Source organism: Leucoraja erinacea, chromosome 18 (genome assembly GCF_028641065.1).
Source record: "Leucoraja erinacea ecotype New England chromosome 18, Leri_hhj_1, whole genome shotgun sequence".
NCBI classification, from domain to species: Eukaryota; Metazoa; Chordata; class Chondrichthyes; order Rajiformes; family Rajidae; genus Leucoraja; species Leucoraja erinaceus.
The window spans coordinates 34,962,536-34,980,170 of NC_073394.1; the positions used below are offsets into that span (position 1 = coordinate 34,962,536).

At 52.1% G+C, this 17,635-nt stretch overlaps 1 protein-coding gene across 14 annotated transcripts in view; it reads right to left on the reverse strand.

Moving 5' to 3' along the window:
- Positions 1–1,043: 1,043 nt before the first annotated feature.
- Positions 1,044–17,635, reverse strand: part of pacsin3 (protein kinase C and casein kinase substrate in neurons 3) — a 52,055-nt gene continuing 35,463 nt past the window's right edge. For 11 of the 14 annotated variants that reach the window (XM_055649829.1, XM_055649817.1, XM_055649815.1 and 8 more), the window contains 8 exons: positions 14,930–15,165; positions 14,175–14,330; positions 12,340–12,515; positions 9,670–9,790; positions 8,474–8,604; positions 7,539–7,598; positions 5,919–6,073; positions 1,044–1,815 (listed from right to left, as the gene is read on the reverse strand). In XM_055649829.1, the coding sequence (XP_055505804.1) occupies positions 1,700–1,815; positions 5,919–6,073; positions 7,539–7,598; positions 8,474–8,604; positions 9,670–9,790; positions 12,340–12,515; positions 14,175–14,330; positions 14,930–15,124 (1,110 nt within the window). In that variant the 5' untranslated portion in view covers positions 15,125–15,165 and the 3' untranslated portion in view covers positions 1,044–1,699. The remainder of the gene's footprint in view (positions 1,816–5,918; positions 6,074–7,538; positions 7,599–8,473; positions 8,605–9,669; positions 9,791–12,339; positions 12,516–14,174; positions 14,331–14,929; positions 15,166–17,635) is intronic. The other 3 variants (XM_055649827.1, XM_055649828.1, XM_055649826.1) reach the window with 3 other exon arrangements.

Below are 17,635 nucleotides of genomic sequence, written 5' to 3' on the forward strand. Positions count from 1 at the left end.
TAGATGCACAGAGTCTCTTGCCCAGAGTAGGGGAATCGAGGACCAAGGGTTCGGAAACGTTGGCAGTCTGGCATCTCCGTAGGCCCAAGCTCGTGGATTAACCAAGGTTTACATGAGGCTGTGAACAAGCTGCTTTTATTATTGGTGCTGGACAGGAACCTGGAGCACAGGGCTATGATCTCATTGATGCAGAGCTAAACCAGTCATGTAGGTCATGAAGGGTTGTGAACAATTAGGATCCAAATCACTAATCTCTGGATTACTAGTCAAGGTAAATACAAATTGGAACCAGGACCAAGGAGATGATTATAGAATTAAGAGTGTGGCACAAACTTTGGCCTTGGGGCGATGGTTTGTTAATGGGACACTGGTACCAGGACTGAGGAAGCAGGGAGCCAAACCGGCAGATGGGTTTCACTTCCATTACACTGCGACCATTATCCTCCGCAAACTTGGGCTGTGGGAAAGACTTTGAATTAAGTGGTCGACGGGTGGGAAGTGAAGGCTTCAGATGAAGAGAAATGTAACAAGTGAAAGGCAAAGTGATTGTGCAGGGTAGTGACAGGAGCAAAGATAACCAAGTGTGTAAGAATGGAACCTGGCAAACCAACACAAGCCTATGATAAGTGATGTTCGACAGGGCTGAGTGCTGGCACCCTTATTATTAAATATGGGAATGATTTAGGTGTGAATGCAGGAGCCGTGACCATTAAGTTGCTCAGCAGCTGCACGGTGGGGCGTTGTACAAAGGCGTTACATAGGAGTCCAGGGCCGCGATGGGGAGCCACCTGCATTGATTTGAGCCAAGCTGAGCACGTGTAGAACTTTGCCTGAGGATTGTGCAGACAGATGTGGCCATCACAAAACAGCTGGATGAGCACAACTGTCTTTGCTGCACATCGAGCCGGGGGGGCCCAGCCAGTTCTGCACAGAATAGTGATGGGCCGAATGGCGTCTCCTGCAAGCAGCTGTGTGAACCGTCCTCCTGGATGCAGTAACAGCACACGGACGGATGGGTCCCGGAATGAGTCTCCAAACCAGTGGGTGATCGCTCATGTTTATTTTCTCTTGGCAGGTACACTGGAGATCAATTAGAACATTGTCCTTTCTGGCTTGGTTGAGAATTACATCATCTTTCATTCAGAACATCGTCACTGCACCTATTCCAGCATTCACTGTGCTCAAACTGCCCTTCATTTTCTAGAAAAAGGATGAGGTACAGGATACAACTTAAATAGACATCCAGATCCAGATCCCATCTAAACCATCCAGAGCCCACAGCTGGGAAGTGTCTCAGACCACCCAGCATCTGTGGAGAGAGAAACGTCAGCATGTTTGCTCAAAACGCAGGTCACGGGCCAAAAACGTCAACTGTATTCCTCTCTTCATAGATGCTGCCTGATCTGCCGAGCATCTCCTGCTATTATTAAGGAAGGGACAATCTCACAAGTCATGGGTCTGCTACCTGAACAATCGATTGATCATTCTCGAGGCTCGGTACAGCTGGCTCAGGCACCTGGTTAGATAAACAAAACTAAACATGAGGGATCACGAGGTGCCATCCAGGCCGGAGATTAATAAACACAAGTGCTTAACTGTAGTGTCCGCAATCCTTCACTCGAGGGGTAAAAGTGGGAGAAGGAAGAAGAAACGTCAGCAAAGAGTGGGAGAGGGAGAGGCTGCAGGAGGGAGGCACGGATCAGGAATGGGCCAGCACTGCGTAGTTGGCCGGGTACAGTCCTGCTTGTCCACTGCCGAGTTGGCCCTTGCACCAGCCTTGTTCGTCCTCTTCTCCGATCTTCAGGAACTCTTCACCTGTGGGAAAACACGAGGACAGGTAACTGCTGGGGATGGGAGCTGCGGTCCATGTCCTGACCCAGGGTGCAGGTGGAGCTGCTGCCAAAGGAGGTGAAAAGCTAGGGGGCAAACTTCAGCGACATTACAATTTGCATTTTACTGCAGGTGCAGTTCACAATCTGCAACAAATGCTGCCTTGCTGTTGTGGTGCTCAGCTCACACTTGCTCACACAACCATCGGACGATGACTAGATCTCTGCCGTGGGTCAGGTCAGGCCACCCCCCTTCCCCACATTCAGCGACTGGCCACTAGACGCTGCTGCTAGGAGTCAGCAAGGTCAGGGCCCTGTGAATGCAGGCCATGTAGTACCGTGTGACGGACTGGTTCCTACATTGGTGCGGTGCCCTGGGAAGGCCACAAAGTCTTGCAGTTGTGAAGCAGAAGTCTTCAGGCTTCAACTGGAACTTAATCAGGCAACTTCAGGCTGGAGGTTAGAAGTGTAAGTGGGCAAAATTTGATGCTGGCTTTGTGCCTGAAACCATGCACAGGATTGAAGTTGGCAAGCAGTGTGCAAAGACAGCCAAGGTTAATGGGCCTGCAATAAAACAAACCAGGTTCCATTTTACAGTCCACAGCATGCAAATGTGTCTGTTCCACATAACATGCTCGGCAATTCATGCTCCACTTCTCCACTGCCCTGAGGCTGGATCCTCCCCCTTCAAACACCCTGGGGGAAGAGTAAAGAGGAATATTTGGCTACATGGCCCTCTGCTGCACTGTCAGCTGCCATGGACCCAGCTAGTCTTGGAGAGAGACAGCATGGAAACATATCCTTTGGCCCACCCAGTCCACGCCCACCATCAACCACCCATTTACACCAATCCTACATAATCCCATTTCATTCCCACCACATTCCCATCAACTCCCCCCAGACGCTACCATTCACCTGCACATGGGGGCAGTTTCAGTAGCAAATTAAACCCTGAGTGGAGCACTCAGAGGAAGGTGACAGGGAGAAGGTATAAACTCCACACACAGACAGCACCCAAGGTCAGGCTTGAACCCAGATCTGTGGCACGCTAATGCTTTATGGGCTGCACCACTGCATCAGGCAGTGATCAATACCTCTGTACAGGGGTCAGGCCTTCAGTCAGGCTTTGAGCAGGCCAGAGGCTCAGTATTCTGCAATGAGTGACTCATCTATTGACACGCCAAGCCTTTCCACCATCTTTGTTTATATTCATACAATGGATGTGGGCCTCACAGGGCGAGCCAGCATTTCATTGCCCCATCTCTATTAGCCTTTGAGAAGGTGTCGATGAACTATCTATCACCTTGAACTGTTGCCATCTTGAGGTGTGATAAACTCCACACACATATATTTCACAGCACCCCAAGGTCAGGCTTGAACCCAGATAATGCTTTATGGGCTGCACCACTGCACAGGCAGTCCAGTTTAATACCTCTGTACAGGGGTCAGGCCTTCAGTCAGGCTTTGAGCAGGTCAGAGGCTCAGTATTCTGCAATGAGTGACTCATCCGAAGATTGACACGCGGTCACGGGCCGTACAAACTCCGTACAGACATCCCATAGTCGGGATTAACCTGGGTCTCTGGCGCTGGAGCGCTGTGGGCAGCAACTCTACCGCTGTGCCAGCATGGCCGCACAGTTGGTGCTTTTGCTGCCCTCGTCCTCCTAGCTGGGATTGGCCCTGTTTGGAAGATGTTGTCTAAAAGCCTTGTCCCACTGAACGAGTTCATTCAAAGAGCTCCCGAGTTTGCCTTGATTCGAACTCGGAGATTTACGGTAATGGCCGCTCATCGGTACTCGGGGCTCTCATGGACACTTTTCAACATGTTGAAAAATCTTCACGAGTCTTCCCGAGTACCTGCCGTTAGCGTTACGAGCCGCTAAGAGACGTCCCCGAGCACCTCCGTGCTTACCACGAGTTTAATTTTTCTTTAAACTCGGGAGAGCACTTGAATTAACTTGTACAGTGGGACAGGGCCATTAGGATTGTTGGCAAGTTGCTGCAGTGCATCTTGTGAATGGTACAAACTGCTGCTACCCGTGTGCCAGTGGTGGTTGTGATGGGACGCCCAGCAAGTGGACCACCATGTCCTGTGTACTGTGCTTCATCAAGCTGCAGTCATCCAGGTACATAGAGTATTGACTCAAGCTTTGTAACTGGTGGAAAAGCTTTGGGTAGTTGGCAGGCGAACCACTCGCTGCAAGATTCCCAGCCTCTGACCTGTGTATGTGGCCACATTGTGTATGTTGCCCACTCCAGCATAGTTCCTGGTCAATGGCATTCCCCGTGTCATCCCACATAGGATACTAGTGCACAGTGGTTTGTGTGCACATCTCCAGCATAGTTCCTGGTCAATGGCATTCCCGGTACGGAAGCCGGTTACGGAAACGCCCTCCAAACGCTCACAACTTTCCTTGGCTACGCGGGCAAACTTCCAAACTTTGGCAAAACAAAAACAAATGTTATGTCAGACAAATGTTAAGCACTGCTGGCTTTTTCTCCACCTCAGACCATTGGACTCCATGACAAATCCATTGCAGATTGTATCACTGTGGGCCTTTCATTGGGATATACGGGTGGGTCCTGGTACTAAGAGCTGGCCTCAGGGCAGGAGATAAGCTGATTGAGATGCGCATGGTGAAAGATTCCAGATCCCAATCACACGCGTCCAGGGTGTAAGATGAGATTGCTGGAAACATTCAGGGCAGGCAGCTCCAAAGATCCTACAGGGAGCAAGATAGTCCACTCGAGGAAAAAGACGTAGTACGGTCATGGGCAGATTCAAGGGTAATTTTCGGCCCCATTTTCGTAACCGGCTTCCGTCTCCGCACCAAAGATCCCATAGGATACTAGAGCGGAGACGGCAGCCGGTTACGGAAACATCCTCGTAAAAATAAAAGTTCTTTGGTAAAAATCTTCTCCTCATTTTTAGAATTAATTTATTAACACAAACTGTTCCCCCGCAACGTTGATTACACTGCGAGTCGGGTCGGGTTACTGAAATGGATGAAAAAAAGGCCCACGTTCTGTTCCGTTGCGTACTACACGTCTGTGGTCTATCTTGCTCCGCTATAGGATCTTTGCCTTTGTCTGACATCAGGGCAAAGGCTCAAGGGAACCCGGCCACATGGAGTTCACCACCCTGACCTGGAGATCACCACCATTCCTGCACAGCTGCTGGGACTAAATCCTGGAATTCCCAACCATCAGGGGGGAGGGGACTGGAGCAGTTTGATATTGTGGCTCACCACCACCTTCCCAAGAGTAATTAGGGAAGACAAAAATAAAGCTGGCCTCACAGATGCCAACAAAATACAAAAACAATTTAAATAAAGTTTAATCCTTATTGTCCCATGCTCCCCTCAACCTCGATTATCCAACCAAGATAATGCCAGTGTCCTGTTCACTGTCCACTGCCCATTCAACACCACCCAACCCACTCACATAGCCTTCAATATCCAAACCAGTCTGATTCCAGTCTTCAGCACAAACACCATGTCCTTTAACCCAGTTAAGGTCAAAACGTTGCACCTCCTACCATCTGAGGGGAAACTGCCAGGGGTCGTGTGGAGGTGGTCGGGGGGGCAATGAGTGGACCAGGGATTCACAGAGGGACAGGGTCCTGTGGAATGCAGAAAGGGGTTGGGTGAAGGTGGAATGCCATTACAACTGGCGGGAATGGCAAAGGGCGATGCGCGGGGTGCAGAGGCTCGCTGAGTGAAAGGCGAGGACTGGGGCAACTGTCTCTGCTAGCACGGGGGGGGGGGGGGGGGGTGAGAGCAGAATGCTATGAAATTGAGGAAATGGGTGAGAATTCAGTGGAAGGCAGTGAAAGAGGGATTGTTCTGGGTGGGATGTGACTGGGTCTGGGTGGAACAGCAGCAGAGTTGATAGAGTATTGGCACGATTTCTCAGTGTATTCTTGGTCAGGTTAGGCTCTGTTGTGAGGTGCCCTTTGCTCTTGATGCTGCGTGGTTGTGAGAGAAGGTGGGTTTGGGGGCAGTGATCACCACACAAACATGCAGAGCATCTGGAGGCCACGTGGGCAACATTGCGCATCGAAGCCAACGTGTGTTAGTTGGTCAGTACCTGCAGAAAAGCTCAGCTCATCAGCCTCCTGCCCCAGGTAATCATACAGTGCTCGCACTCTGACAGCCGCTACCTTCACTGCCTCGTCCGGTCCCGACACACACTTCCTGGGGCTGTCCTCATCCGACCAATCCGATGAGTAATCTTTAACTCCGCTGTGGGAAGGAAGGCAGAGATGAGTGCAAACGTAGCGTTTGGGAGTGTGTGTGTGTGTGTGTGTGCGTGCGTGCGTGCGTGTGTGTGCGTGTGTGCGTGTGTGTGTGTGTGTGTGTGTGTGTGTGCAGGGGAGCTGCTGGAATGGGGGACTTGCAGAGGCAGCAGAATGTGTGTGTGTGTGTGTGTGTGATTATCAGTGTAGTCAGAGCGTAAGCGACAGAGAGCATTTCAGAAGCTAAGATCAGGTCGGGGGAGGGTTTAGAGACCCTGCTGTCAAACACTGCCCCCCCCCCCCCCCCCCGGGCACATCGACTCCCTCTCCCTGGGTGACTCACTGCAGACACCTTCCACTGATGACAAAACTAGTCACAATTTTCAGCCTCTGCACTCTGACAACCTGATATGCCCTCGTCTCTCCTCATACCTGGGACCTTGACAGGAAACTCTTCAAGCTCCTCTGCACTGCTTTCCCAAAGTGGAGAACAGTACTCTGCGCGAGGCGTGAAGAGTGGTTTATAACATAAAGCGCATCGTATCCGATGTGGATTAAGCTCACGATCCTGTGGAGTTTCAAACCACCATCTAACATTCACCCTTCAACTTCAATGCGTGGGGGTATATTCCATTCCTGATATTCTTTTCCACATTAAAATAAATCACTTCATCATTCTGTTATATACCAATTGCAAAATGTGTCATCAGTATATATCTGTCCTAATCATTGTTTATATTTGATGGGGGGGGGGTTTGCTGGCTGCAGAGTTTGACGATGCCTTGTATACACAAGCTCAGGTCAGTAACTCAGTTGGAATCCGCTATTCAGCAACATTCAGAGCTGGCAGTGGCCAGATCCTGCCTCCACCCCTCTGCACGCACGCTTGCGGCAGACCAATGTCAAATACCATTTTGAAATTTTATCCCCACTTGCCGATCAAACAACTAAATTAATCTCAAGCCACATACTCTGTGTTTGTTTCACCAGCTGTCAAGTACTTGCCTGGACTTTACAAAGTAATAGCAATGAATCTTTTTTTAAAACAGGATGCTGTCTCTAGGTTTACACATCACCAGCGTTACATTATCTACTCCCCGATGTGTTCGAAAAAACACTTCTCTTTTTCCTAAATAAGGGCATCATGTTTGCAATGCTCTCTTCCCCAGAGGCAACCCACATGTGGCCAGTTTCCATGAAGGAGGAGGAGGGAGAGAGGAGGTGGGGGGGGGGGGGGGGGGAGGGGGGAGGGGGGGGGGGGGAAGGGAGGGTCAGGAAGGCGGAGCAGGGCTAAGGGGGGAAAAGCAGGTAGGGGATGGGGGGTAGGCTGGTAGGGAGGACTGAAGCAAGGCAGGGCAAAAGGGGGGGTGGGTGGGGGAGAGAGTGTGGGTGTGGGCTGGGGAAGCTGGGCGAAGGGGGGGGGGGGGGAGCGGGGGTGGCAGAGGAGAGAGCTGGACGGGCTGGTTACTAACATTTGCCGATGGCCGTCAGGTAAAGTTGTGTCTGAGACTGTCTTCCCCTCCATGTTACACCTGCATTGTTAAAAAGCAGTTTAGGAACAGTGAAATCCTCTCTCCACCCACCAATCTCCCACCTCCCTGCCTGGTCCTGCACGGTTAGGTACAAGATCACACTCTTGCCTCCTGTCATTCTAGAACCTTCCCTCCAGTCGATCTGCCACCATCAGGGTTCAAGTGTCACTTCACCCCAGCAAACTCCTTCCTTCACGCCCATGCAGGGTCTCACTTGATCTCTTGCTCCTCATCATCTCTGTAACTCCCTCTCCCCTGATGCTCAGTCTGAAGAAGGGTCTCGACCCGAAACGTCACCCGTTCCTTCTCTCCAGAGATGCTGCCTGTCCCGCTGAGTTACTCCAGCATTTTGTGTCTATCTTCGGTGTAAACCAGCATCTGCAGTTCCTTCCTGCACCCGTTCAGGGTTTGTTGTGTATTTCATCATATATTGGTGCATTCCACTATTGGAGATGAACTGGTTGTGCGTGCGTGCGTGTGTGTGCACGATAAATGTTGAGGGGCCAGTTTATGGGCACTGGCCGATGCCTAAGCAGGGACCTTGCCATAGTGGTCCAGTCCACAATAACTCTACCTCTTGGATCCAAGGCCCAGGAGTCTCTTCATTGGCATTGTGCCCACAGCTGGCTTGTCGAGGTGTTGGCAATAGGGAGTTGAGCACTGGCGGAGAGCAAGTGCGTTTGCCCCCCCCCCCCCCCGCAGTTAGCAGAGGTAACCTGGCATCATCTGCACATGTCAGAGGAGGCACAGAAGACTGCAGCCACCTCCAACCACACATCAGCATCTGCACACTGCCATCCATGTGCCATGGACGGAGAGTAAGGAGAGAGGGCAGGGAAGGGCGCGCGGGGGGGCCGTCATCGGGGGTTGTGTACCTGTCCTGTGGAGGAGAGGAGCGGGACATGGAGCCACTGGACGGCAAGATGTTTGTGAGCGTCACTTCCTCTGTGACTTGACCACACTTCTCCTTGCGGTGGATCGCTCGGTTTGCCTCAGGAAACCACTCCTGTCAGGGGCAGAGAGTAAATCAAAACGTATCAGTGGCAGGAATGATTATATTTACAGCATGAATATTGTACTTACAGCGATGCACAATGCTATTTGGCCCATGGGTCTAGCATAATTCCAATGGAAATCCCTTCATTCCCATTCCCCCCTCTCCTACTTTTCTCTCACATACTATCAGCTCCCCTTCAATTCTTTTCGTCATTCACCTAAACTTTGGAGTCATTCCACCAGCAGGCGTTTGGATCGGGGCGGGAGACAAAACCTGGGGGATTCCATGTGGGCTCCACAGGTCCACTGACTGGTTCAGTCGGTCAAACATCCACGACTGAAGGTGGATATATCCCGATACTGAGCTGCCCAGCATGAAAGAGAGATTGATATACTTAACGTACTACAGTGGTCTGGGTTACCTAGAAAAAAACTGATCATTACTTGCAATATTTATTTGTCTGCGTTGGGGCCTTTAATGCGCCTGTAAAGCTGCACCAGATGGGATGTCTTTGTTCCCGTCCCGGTGCATGCGACAAGTAAACATGCCGTTGACTCTCTCACCTTTTGGCAGGCCGTGCAAATGCTGCCAGACAGCACCCGGAGGTCAGGGATGAACCTGAAGCAGCAAGGCAGGAGGCACTGGAATGGCTGCACCACTGTGCTGCATGGAGTTTGTTCTGCAGCAGTCATGCCTCTTGCGTATGCACCTTCTCCAGCGAGCAGCACAATGTACACAGGAGTGCCACTAAAGGGCTGATGACACCTCCTACCCATCCTAAAGGGTGCATGGAGAGGGCTGAGGGCACCCCCTGCTGCAGTCTGCTGCTCCTGTGCAGGCAGTTTCTACAAACCGCTCCCCCCCCCTGTCACCCACAGAGCACGGTAGCTGCAGATTGCTGCTTCTGTGGAATGGGGAATTCAATGAATCGCTCACCGACTTCCCCACAGATCAACACAAAGTCCCTCTCACTTCAGGGTGAACACGCCACCACCGGAACGGCCAGGACATCCCTCTCCCCGCTGCACACCTCCCCCCACCCAAACAAGGCGAGAGAGAGAGAGAGACACTCACCTCAAACTGCGGCCAGCTCATGGGCATGCCGGGGCCGTGCGTGTTGTGCCACCACCGCAAGTCCTCCTGCTCGTTGGCGGCGACTATGGCTTTGTGCAGGTCCCGATAGATGGTGCGGAAGCTGCAACAAGACCAGGGCACAGGCTAGTTAATGGGCTCCGGCTTCTGCCTTCCATCAGATGGGAGGTGGCCTGAGGCCTGTGGGCCAGGGCCCATTCCAAAACAGGGCATCACCTGGCAGGCCCGTACAAAGCTTTTCAAAAAGGGGGGGTGGCATGACAGGATTACAAAAAAACTTAATGTGAAATAATGTGTGCGCTGCGCACATCACGAGCGCGAAGCGTGACATCCCTCGATGCCAGGGTCCAGGGCCCGTTTAAGGGCCCCAGAAGCTCTGGGGTTTTAGATGCTCTCTGATCCATTCTGAGCCTTGTTTTGGAGCATTTTTACACCAAATTCATGACCAATATTTCAGAAATTAACAGGAATCTGAGGTAGCTTTTTCACACAAAGGGTGCTGGGTGTATGTAACGAGCTGCCAGAGGAGGTAGTTAAGGCTGGGACTATCCTAATATTTAAGAGACATTTGGACACGTACATGGATAGGACAGATTTAGATGGATATGGGCCAAAAGCATGTGTGGGACTAGTTTAGATGGGACATGTTGGACGGTGTGGGCAAGTTGGGCTGAAGGGCCTGTTTCCACACTGCATCATTCTATGACTAAAAATTGAAGAAGAAAAATGCATGTAGATAAGTAGAGCAGATTTGAAAGAGGAGTGAAATGTAAAGGCAGAGAGAGGTTTATGGGTGGAAAGGAACATAGGAAAGGAGGGGGGAGATTGTTTAATATCATTCATATGGAGGAGAAAATATAATAGCTCTAAAACCTACCTTAATTTTGCAATCTCACTGAAGATAATCCCCCTTTCCCTCTCCCCTCCCCATCTCTCTCTCCTCTCCCTTCCCCTCTCTCTCTCCCCCTCCCCCCTCTCACATCCCCCCCTCTTTCTTGCGGGGGGGGCGAAGATGAAGGTGGCGCGGGCCCAAGATGAGGGTGGCGTGGGCCCAGCGGGGGTTGCTTAGCCGCAGCGGGGGTCAGCGGGGATCAGGGCGTGGGCCCAGTGGGGGTGGCGTGGGCCCAGCAGGGGTGGTGTGGGGGGAAGATGACTTTGGCGTCTGGTGTTGGGGTTACAGCCGTTGGGTTCAGATTCAGCCACTCCCGCCCGGGGACGGGAGATTTTTATTACAGAGAACTGGCCGTTTCCAAAGTGGAAACATTGATTTTTTTAATCCGAATTTTTTTTTTTCCCGATTAAAAAATTTATTTTGTGACTTTTTTCTTAGGGGAAAAAAAGGGGGGTGCGGTCGCACCCAACGCACCCCCCCCCCCTCAGATGGCCATGCCTGGAGCTTGCCCAGTACTTGGCGTTGGATCCAAGCATCTCACCCCACCGAGCAACCTTGCCCAGCAACGTTCAAGCCTGTCACAGCTGCAATACAGAAACTTTACCCGAGAAATGGCTCATGGAAAGAGTAGCTGCAGATGAAAACAGCGTCCATTTTCCTTGCTTAGACGATGGCAGACCATTCAACCACAGGAGAGACCTCCCTCAAACTACCGACCCAAGTAGATGGGTAGATCCGGCAGATGGAACGAGATGAGACCAACAGCCCAACAAAAAACAAACAAAATTGTAGATGCTGGAACCTAAATCAACCTCAAACCAGAGAAGCTAGTGGAACGTGACCGGTCGAGTAGCATCCGTGGAGCGAGAACCCAGTCAACGTTTCTTGTTAGGGACCCTTCCTCAGATCGCAGCGTGGGGGGGGGGAGAGCATGGTAATGGGAGAGGAGAAAGCAGTTTACAGGAGGCCATGGACACACAGGCTGCAATGGGAAGTGGGACTGAGAATTAAGGTGGCAGCAAGAAGAGACAATATCCCAATCTCTTCCTGATTTCCCCAATGCGGATGAAGCACCTGGTGAACACCACATACAGTGGATTAGAGGGCAAGTACAAGGGGACCGCTGCTTCCTTTGGGAGGATTTTCTCGGTCGCCAAACCCTTTTGAACCAATGCAAACTGGCAGCAGAGAGCAAATGCCACTTCCCCAACCACAGGCGGGGGCCAAACCTCACTCACTGTTAGCGAAAAACACACAGCTGGAGCAACGCGGCAGGCCAGGCCGGGCCGGGCAGCATCTGTGGCGGGAATGGACACGCAATGTTTTGGGCTGGGACCATTCTTCATACTAATCTCTGTGCATTCTCTGGCCAGAAGCGACCTGAACTGCCGAGCTCCTCCAGCAAAACGTTGTTGAGGATTTCAGCTTCCGCAGCTTCTTGTGCCTCCATGTAGCTCACAGAAGCAGGAACCATCAATGGTCCTGGTTACAAACCCCGGCAGGAAGCTTGTGAGCAGGGTTCGGGAAGTTATGGCAAAGCCTCAGTCAGCAACACAGAAGCCAACTCCATAGTTCCTGCCTGACCTGTGGAGTATTTCCAGCAGTCTCTGTTTTTATTTCAGATTTCTAGAATCTGCAGGGGGGGGTTTTGGTTTTGGTTTCTGTCGGGCCTCCCATAGCTCAAGCATTCCAACCTATCTCTCCTCTTCCCCGTCCCATTTACTCTCCCCGCACCCTGCCTCGCCCTGCAAGGTCCCCACCTGTCCACGCTGGAAAGGTCCAGGTGCGCGTGGAAGTCAAGCAGGACCTCCTTGAAGAATTGCAGCCGCTTCCTCTCGCTGTCCTGGCAGGTGTCAAACACCTGCTCCATGTCTTCCATGTACTTTGGGTTGTATTTGTTCAGGTCCTCCAGAGATTTCTCATAGCGTTCACGACCCTGCAGGCAACCAGCAGTCAGATCAGCCCCTCCCCCAAAACCCACACATATCTCAGGCCTGTAAAATGGCCGCTGCTCTCCCGTACCACATCTGTAATCCACCTCTGTACTCCACCCCACAGGTCAACATCACTGCCAGAACTTCAGGAGTGATGTTCCCCACATCCCAGTCCCTGGTCGTCTTGGATACCATGCCACTGGATTCTGACCCAGATCCGTCAAGGACCGTGTGGTGACTGCCTGTGCACCAGTCTCCCCACGTTAAACAAAGTCACTCACGCACTCACGGGCGTCCTCCATGAGGGGGACAGTCACCCTCGTGTCGAGTGACCGATGATGACATCTCAGTCAGGTCTATAATCCAAGTGGACATTTGACCGTGGCCCTGGTGGACAGCCTTGCCCAGGAGGGGAGTCCCTGGAAGAGAGGGTCGCTCATGCTGGTGACGTGCCCCTGGATCAGGGCTGGAAGGTGGGGAGGGGGAGACGGGCTGGACAGGTGAGAGGGGCTAGTGACGGGCTGGGAGCGGGAGAAAGGAAGTGGAGGAAAGACTGGGGTTAGATGATGACAGGAGACCAGACGTGGGTGTGGAATGGGACGGGTGGGGATGCACGGGACAAGCTGGGGTGGGAGAACCACGTCTGGGTGGTGTGGACTATAGAGGGTGGTCTTAGATGGATCTAATAGATCCTGAGCCGACTCTGACCCAACTCAGTCGACCTCACCTCGAGAGATGTTGCAACCAATCCCACTCACCCCACCGTCCTGCCACAGAAACTCCAGTCCCGCCAAGCACCCCGTTGACACCAGTAACATTGGGAACAGACAGACAGACACCACTGTAGACAATCCTTCCATGGTCCCTGTGTCAGGGGACACCCACATGCTTCGTGGGGTGCTGGCAAATTACCCCTCCCCCCCCCTCCTCCCCACACATGCCCCAGCACCACACCCCCCACCCTGGCAACTCCCCCTCCCCATCCCCCACCCTGGTGCCTCCCCATCCCCCCTTTCCTGCTTCACCGCCCAACACCCCCACCTCCTGCCCCTCCAACATCCACCTCATTGGCTCGCTCTCCCGATCGCCCAACTCCCTGCCCTGGCGTTTGTACCTCCCCCACTGCACCCCCCCCCCTCCCCCCTCCCTCCCCCCCCCTCATCTTGGGGCACGGGGCAGCACAGTTGTGCAGCTGGCAGAGCTGCCACCCTGCTCGATATTTGAAAATTGTCCCGAATGTGTGACCCATTGTAAGGAACATGGGGCGAACAAGTTACCGGTAAAATTATTGGGTCAATGGGATTGATCTGTGAGGCAGCACCAACTGAAGGGGCCTCTTTCTACTCCACACACGGAACATCTAACTGTGGGCTACCTGTATGTGTGACCTACCCCCAAACACTAGCCACCATTAACCAGACATGACGCGATGCTTTTCACTTGCCCAAGTGATTGCCGGGCGAATAACTCCCAAGGTGTTCAACACCATCCTGGATAAAGCAGCCCATTTAATTAGCACCCCAATCTTATTCAGCTAGATTGATCCACACACACACACACACACACACACTGACTGGTTCTTCTCCCCACCCAGCCCCTGGCAGCCCATGACCCAGCCTCCAGCAGCCCCAGTCCTGCGTCAAGCCCCACTGCTCTCTGACCTTCTCCATCTCCTGCGAGCTCCTCTCCACACGCTCCTGCAGCTTGCGGAGCTGGTCTGGGGCCATGGACTGGTCAGCTCGGCCGTTGTGCTCACGGACCTGTGCAGCGCGCTCCTCCTTGCAGGCGCCGTGGAAACTGCGCTTGGCCACCTCCACCTGTGGTGGGGGCAGAGTTCACTCATGAGCAGAAGCGCGCGTGACACCCTGCACGTCAGTCGGCAGCCGCAGAGCTCGAGCTGTTCATCATCGCACACACTCCCCATGCTGGCCCGGGGCCCCCAGAAACTGTCCAGATCCTCACACACGGGCACCTAGAAACTGTCAGGATCCTCACCCAGGGGCACCTAGAAACTGTCTGGATCCTCACCCAGGGACACCTAGAAACTGTCTGGATCCTCACCCAGGGACACCTAGAAACTGTCTGGGTCCTCACCCAGGGGCACCTAAAAACTGTCTGGATCCTCACCCAGGGACACCTAGAAACTGTCTGGATCCTCACCCAGGGGCACCTAGAAACTGTCTGAGTCTCATGCCCTGGGGCACCCAGACACCATCTCCTGCCATGTGCCAGGGGCACTGAGAAACCGTCTGGGCCCAAGTATGGACCACAAAGAAACTATCTCTGCCCATGTGAAACTGTCCCATGCATCAATGAGAGGCGTTGGGTTTACGATGTGAACACTGATGCATCTTCCAACCGACCACATCCCTTGGAGCGGGAATCACCTACATCACAGTGTTACTGTATATCGCACCTCCTTCAGCTTTTTGACCCAGGGCTTCTGCGCCTTGCAGAACTCATCCTCTGTCTCCCTGGTCTCCTTGAATCCGCCGACCAACTGCCTGTGGAACGCCTCCTTCTGCCAGTGCTTAACCTTGGCACTGTCTGCACCAGCCAAGTGCTGCTGCATTTCCAGGTGGAGCTCACTCAGCTTGTCGGCAGCCAGCATGAAGGCATGCCACGCCTTCTCCAGCGTCCCGTACTGTGCACCTGCCGACAGCAACGGGGGGAGGAGGGAGGGAGGGAGGGAGGGGGGGGGGAGCAGGGGCAAAAGTGAGGACAGGGGGGAGATAAGTGGAGGGAAAAAAAAAGGTGAGAATGAAATAAGAGAGAAAGCAAAAGAAAGGACAGAGAGTGAGAAGAGATGAAAGTCAGGCAAGGGGAAAAGGAGAGGGAGAGGGAGGGGGAAGGGGGGGAAGTGAGGGGGGGGAAGGGGAGAGGGGGAGAGGGGGGGGGAGAGGGGAGGGGAGAGGGGGAAGGGGGAGGGGGGGAAGGGGAGAGGGGGGGGAAGGGGGGGGGGGAGGGGGAGAGGGGGAAGGGGGAGAGGGGGGGGAAGGGGAGAGGGAGAGGGGAAGGGGAGGGGGGAAGGGGAGGGGGGGGGGGAGAGGGGGAAGGGGAGGGGGGGGGGGGGAGGGGGGGGGGAGGGGGGGGGGGAAGGGGAGGGGGGGGGGAGGGGGGAAGGGGGGGGGGGAGGGGGGGGGGGGGGGGGGGGGGAAGGGGGGGGGGGGGGGGGAGGGGAGGGAGGGGGAAGAGGAGGGGGAAGGGGAGAGAGAGAGGACCAAAGTGAATAGGTGATAAATGAGAAAGAGTGTGTGTAAGAAATATGAAAATCAGCAAACGAGAGAAAAAGCATCAAAATAGGGAAAAGTGGCAAAGGAGTCAGATGGCATGAAATGGAGGAGAATGGATGACAAGAGCAGAGGGCAAAAAGAGTAGACGAAAGAGAGTAAAATAGAAAGGGTGCATGGAAAGAGAATGGGTGTGAGAGGAGAGAGTGTGTGAAAGAAAGGAGAATGAGAAGATAAATTAAAAGAGAGCAGAGGTGAAAGAAAAGAGGGAGCAGGCAAATGAAAGAGAGGAGTAAGGCACGGCAAGAGGGGTGGGAGAAGTAAGGCAGGGAGTTGGAAAGGATGAATGAGTTGGGCAGATAGGAGAGCAGAATGGAATGGGAAATATAGGGGATGGAGGAATGAAACAGACAAAGAGTGGGTTAGATACAGGAATACACAGCCTGGGTTACAAAGTGTAATAGAATAGAAAGTCACCTATCCAAGTAAATAGTTATTTATTGTATACTTGTAGATCTTAGATCTAAATAGATCTTTGTGGGAGCTGTACGAGCCCGATCCTGTCAATGAGAACAACTCCATTTATTGTCAACTACTGCCCATTAATTTCAATGTAGACAGTCCTTGCCCACGTCCACTCAGGATGGAAATCCGGCTTCTAGAAATTATATCATTTTAATTTTGTTTATTACTATTGAGCTTTTTCTGACTTCCTACCTTAATCCAAATCTCCTTCAGTTGCAATCGCCACGTATTCCTTTACTCAAAATATGGAAATAAATATGAAAAAGCTCATAATTTCCTTATTTTCATATACAACGTCACATTTAAACACAGTGGCACAACTGGTAGAACTACTGCCTCACAGTGCCAGTGACACAGATTCAATCCTGACTTCAGGTGCTGTCTGCATGGAGTTTGCATGTGGATCTCCCTGTGACTGCGCTGGTTTATTCTGGATGCTCTGGTTTCCTCCCACATTCTAAACATGCATGGGATGGCGGGTGAATTTGCCGCAAGTCCCATGCCTTATAGATTGTCCCAATGTGAGAGTCAGTGGTAGAATCTGGGGAGGAAGTTGTGGCCAGAATAAAAACTAGGATTATTGTAAACGGGTGGTTGATGTTCCCAATATTGGGCGAGTCCAGAACCAGGGGCCACAGTCTTAGAATAAAGTGGAGGCCATTTAAGACTGAGGTGAGAAAAAAAAAAAAAAATTTCACCCAGAGAGTTGTGAATTTGTGGAATTCCCTGCCACAGAGAGCAGTGGAGGCCAAATCAGTGGATGGATTTAAGAGAGAGTTAGATAGAGCTCCAGGGGCTGATGGAATCAAGGGATATGGGGAGAAGGCAAGCACGGGCTATTGATTGGGGACGATCAGCCATGATCGCAATGAATGGCGGTGCTGGCTCGAAGGGCCGAATGGCTTCCTCCTGCACCTATTTTCTAGGTTTCTATGATCAGTGTTTTTGATGGCAAGTATAACTCTTACCATTTAGTATGTAAACTGCTCCTGTGTCAGACTGAATTCATTCTGGAGTGTCTTCTGCTAGGTTACGAACTCAGATGCCCAATGAGTTTATAATGAGCCTTGCTTAAATGCACTGAAGTTAGGCATGCCTAAATCCCTATTCCATCCCCTTTCAAACACTTCACTGAATACCAGCAGTTCGCACACTGTTAGATTAAGAATTAAAATGGGCATATTACTAAATACTGCTGACTTATTATCTATCTCCAGTATGCATTCCCTTGATCCAGCTCATAATATTGTTACTGCAATTCATCATCTCTCCTTCATTTGAAAGTGAAAGATAGTAAATGCAAAATAATTATTTAGCAATAGAGTATGTTTTCATCCTGAGACATTGGGGATTGTTTTGGGGTCAAT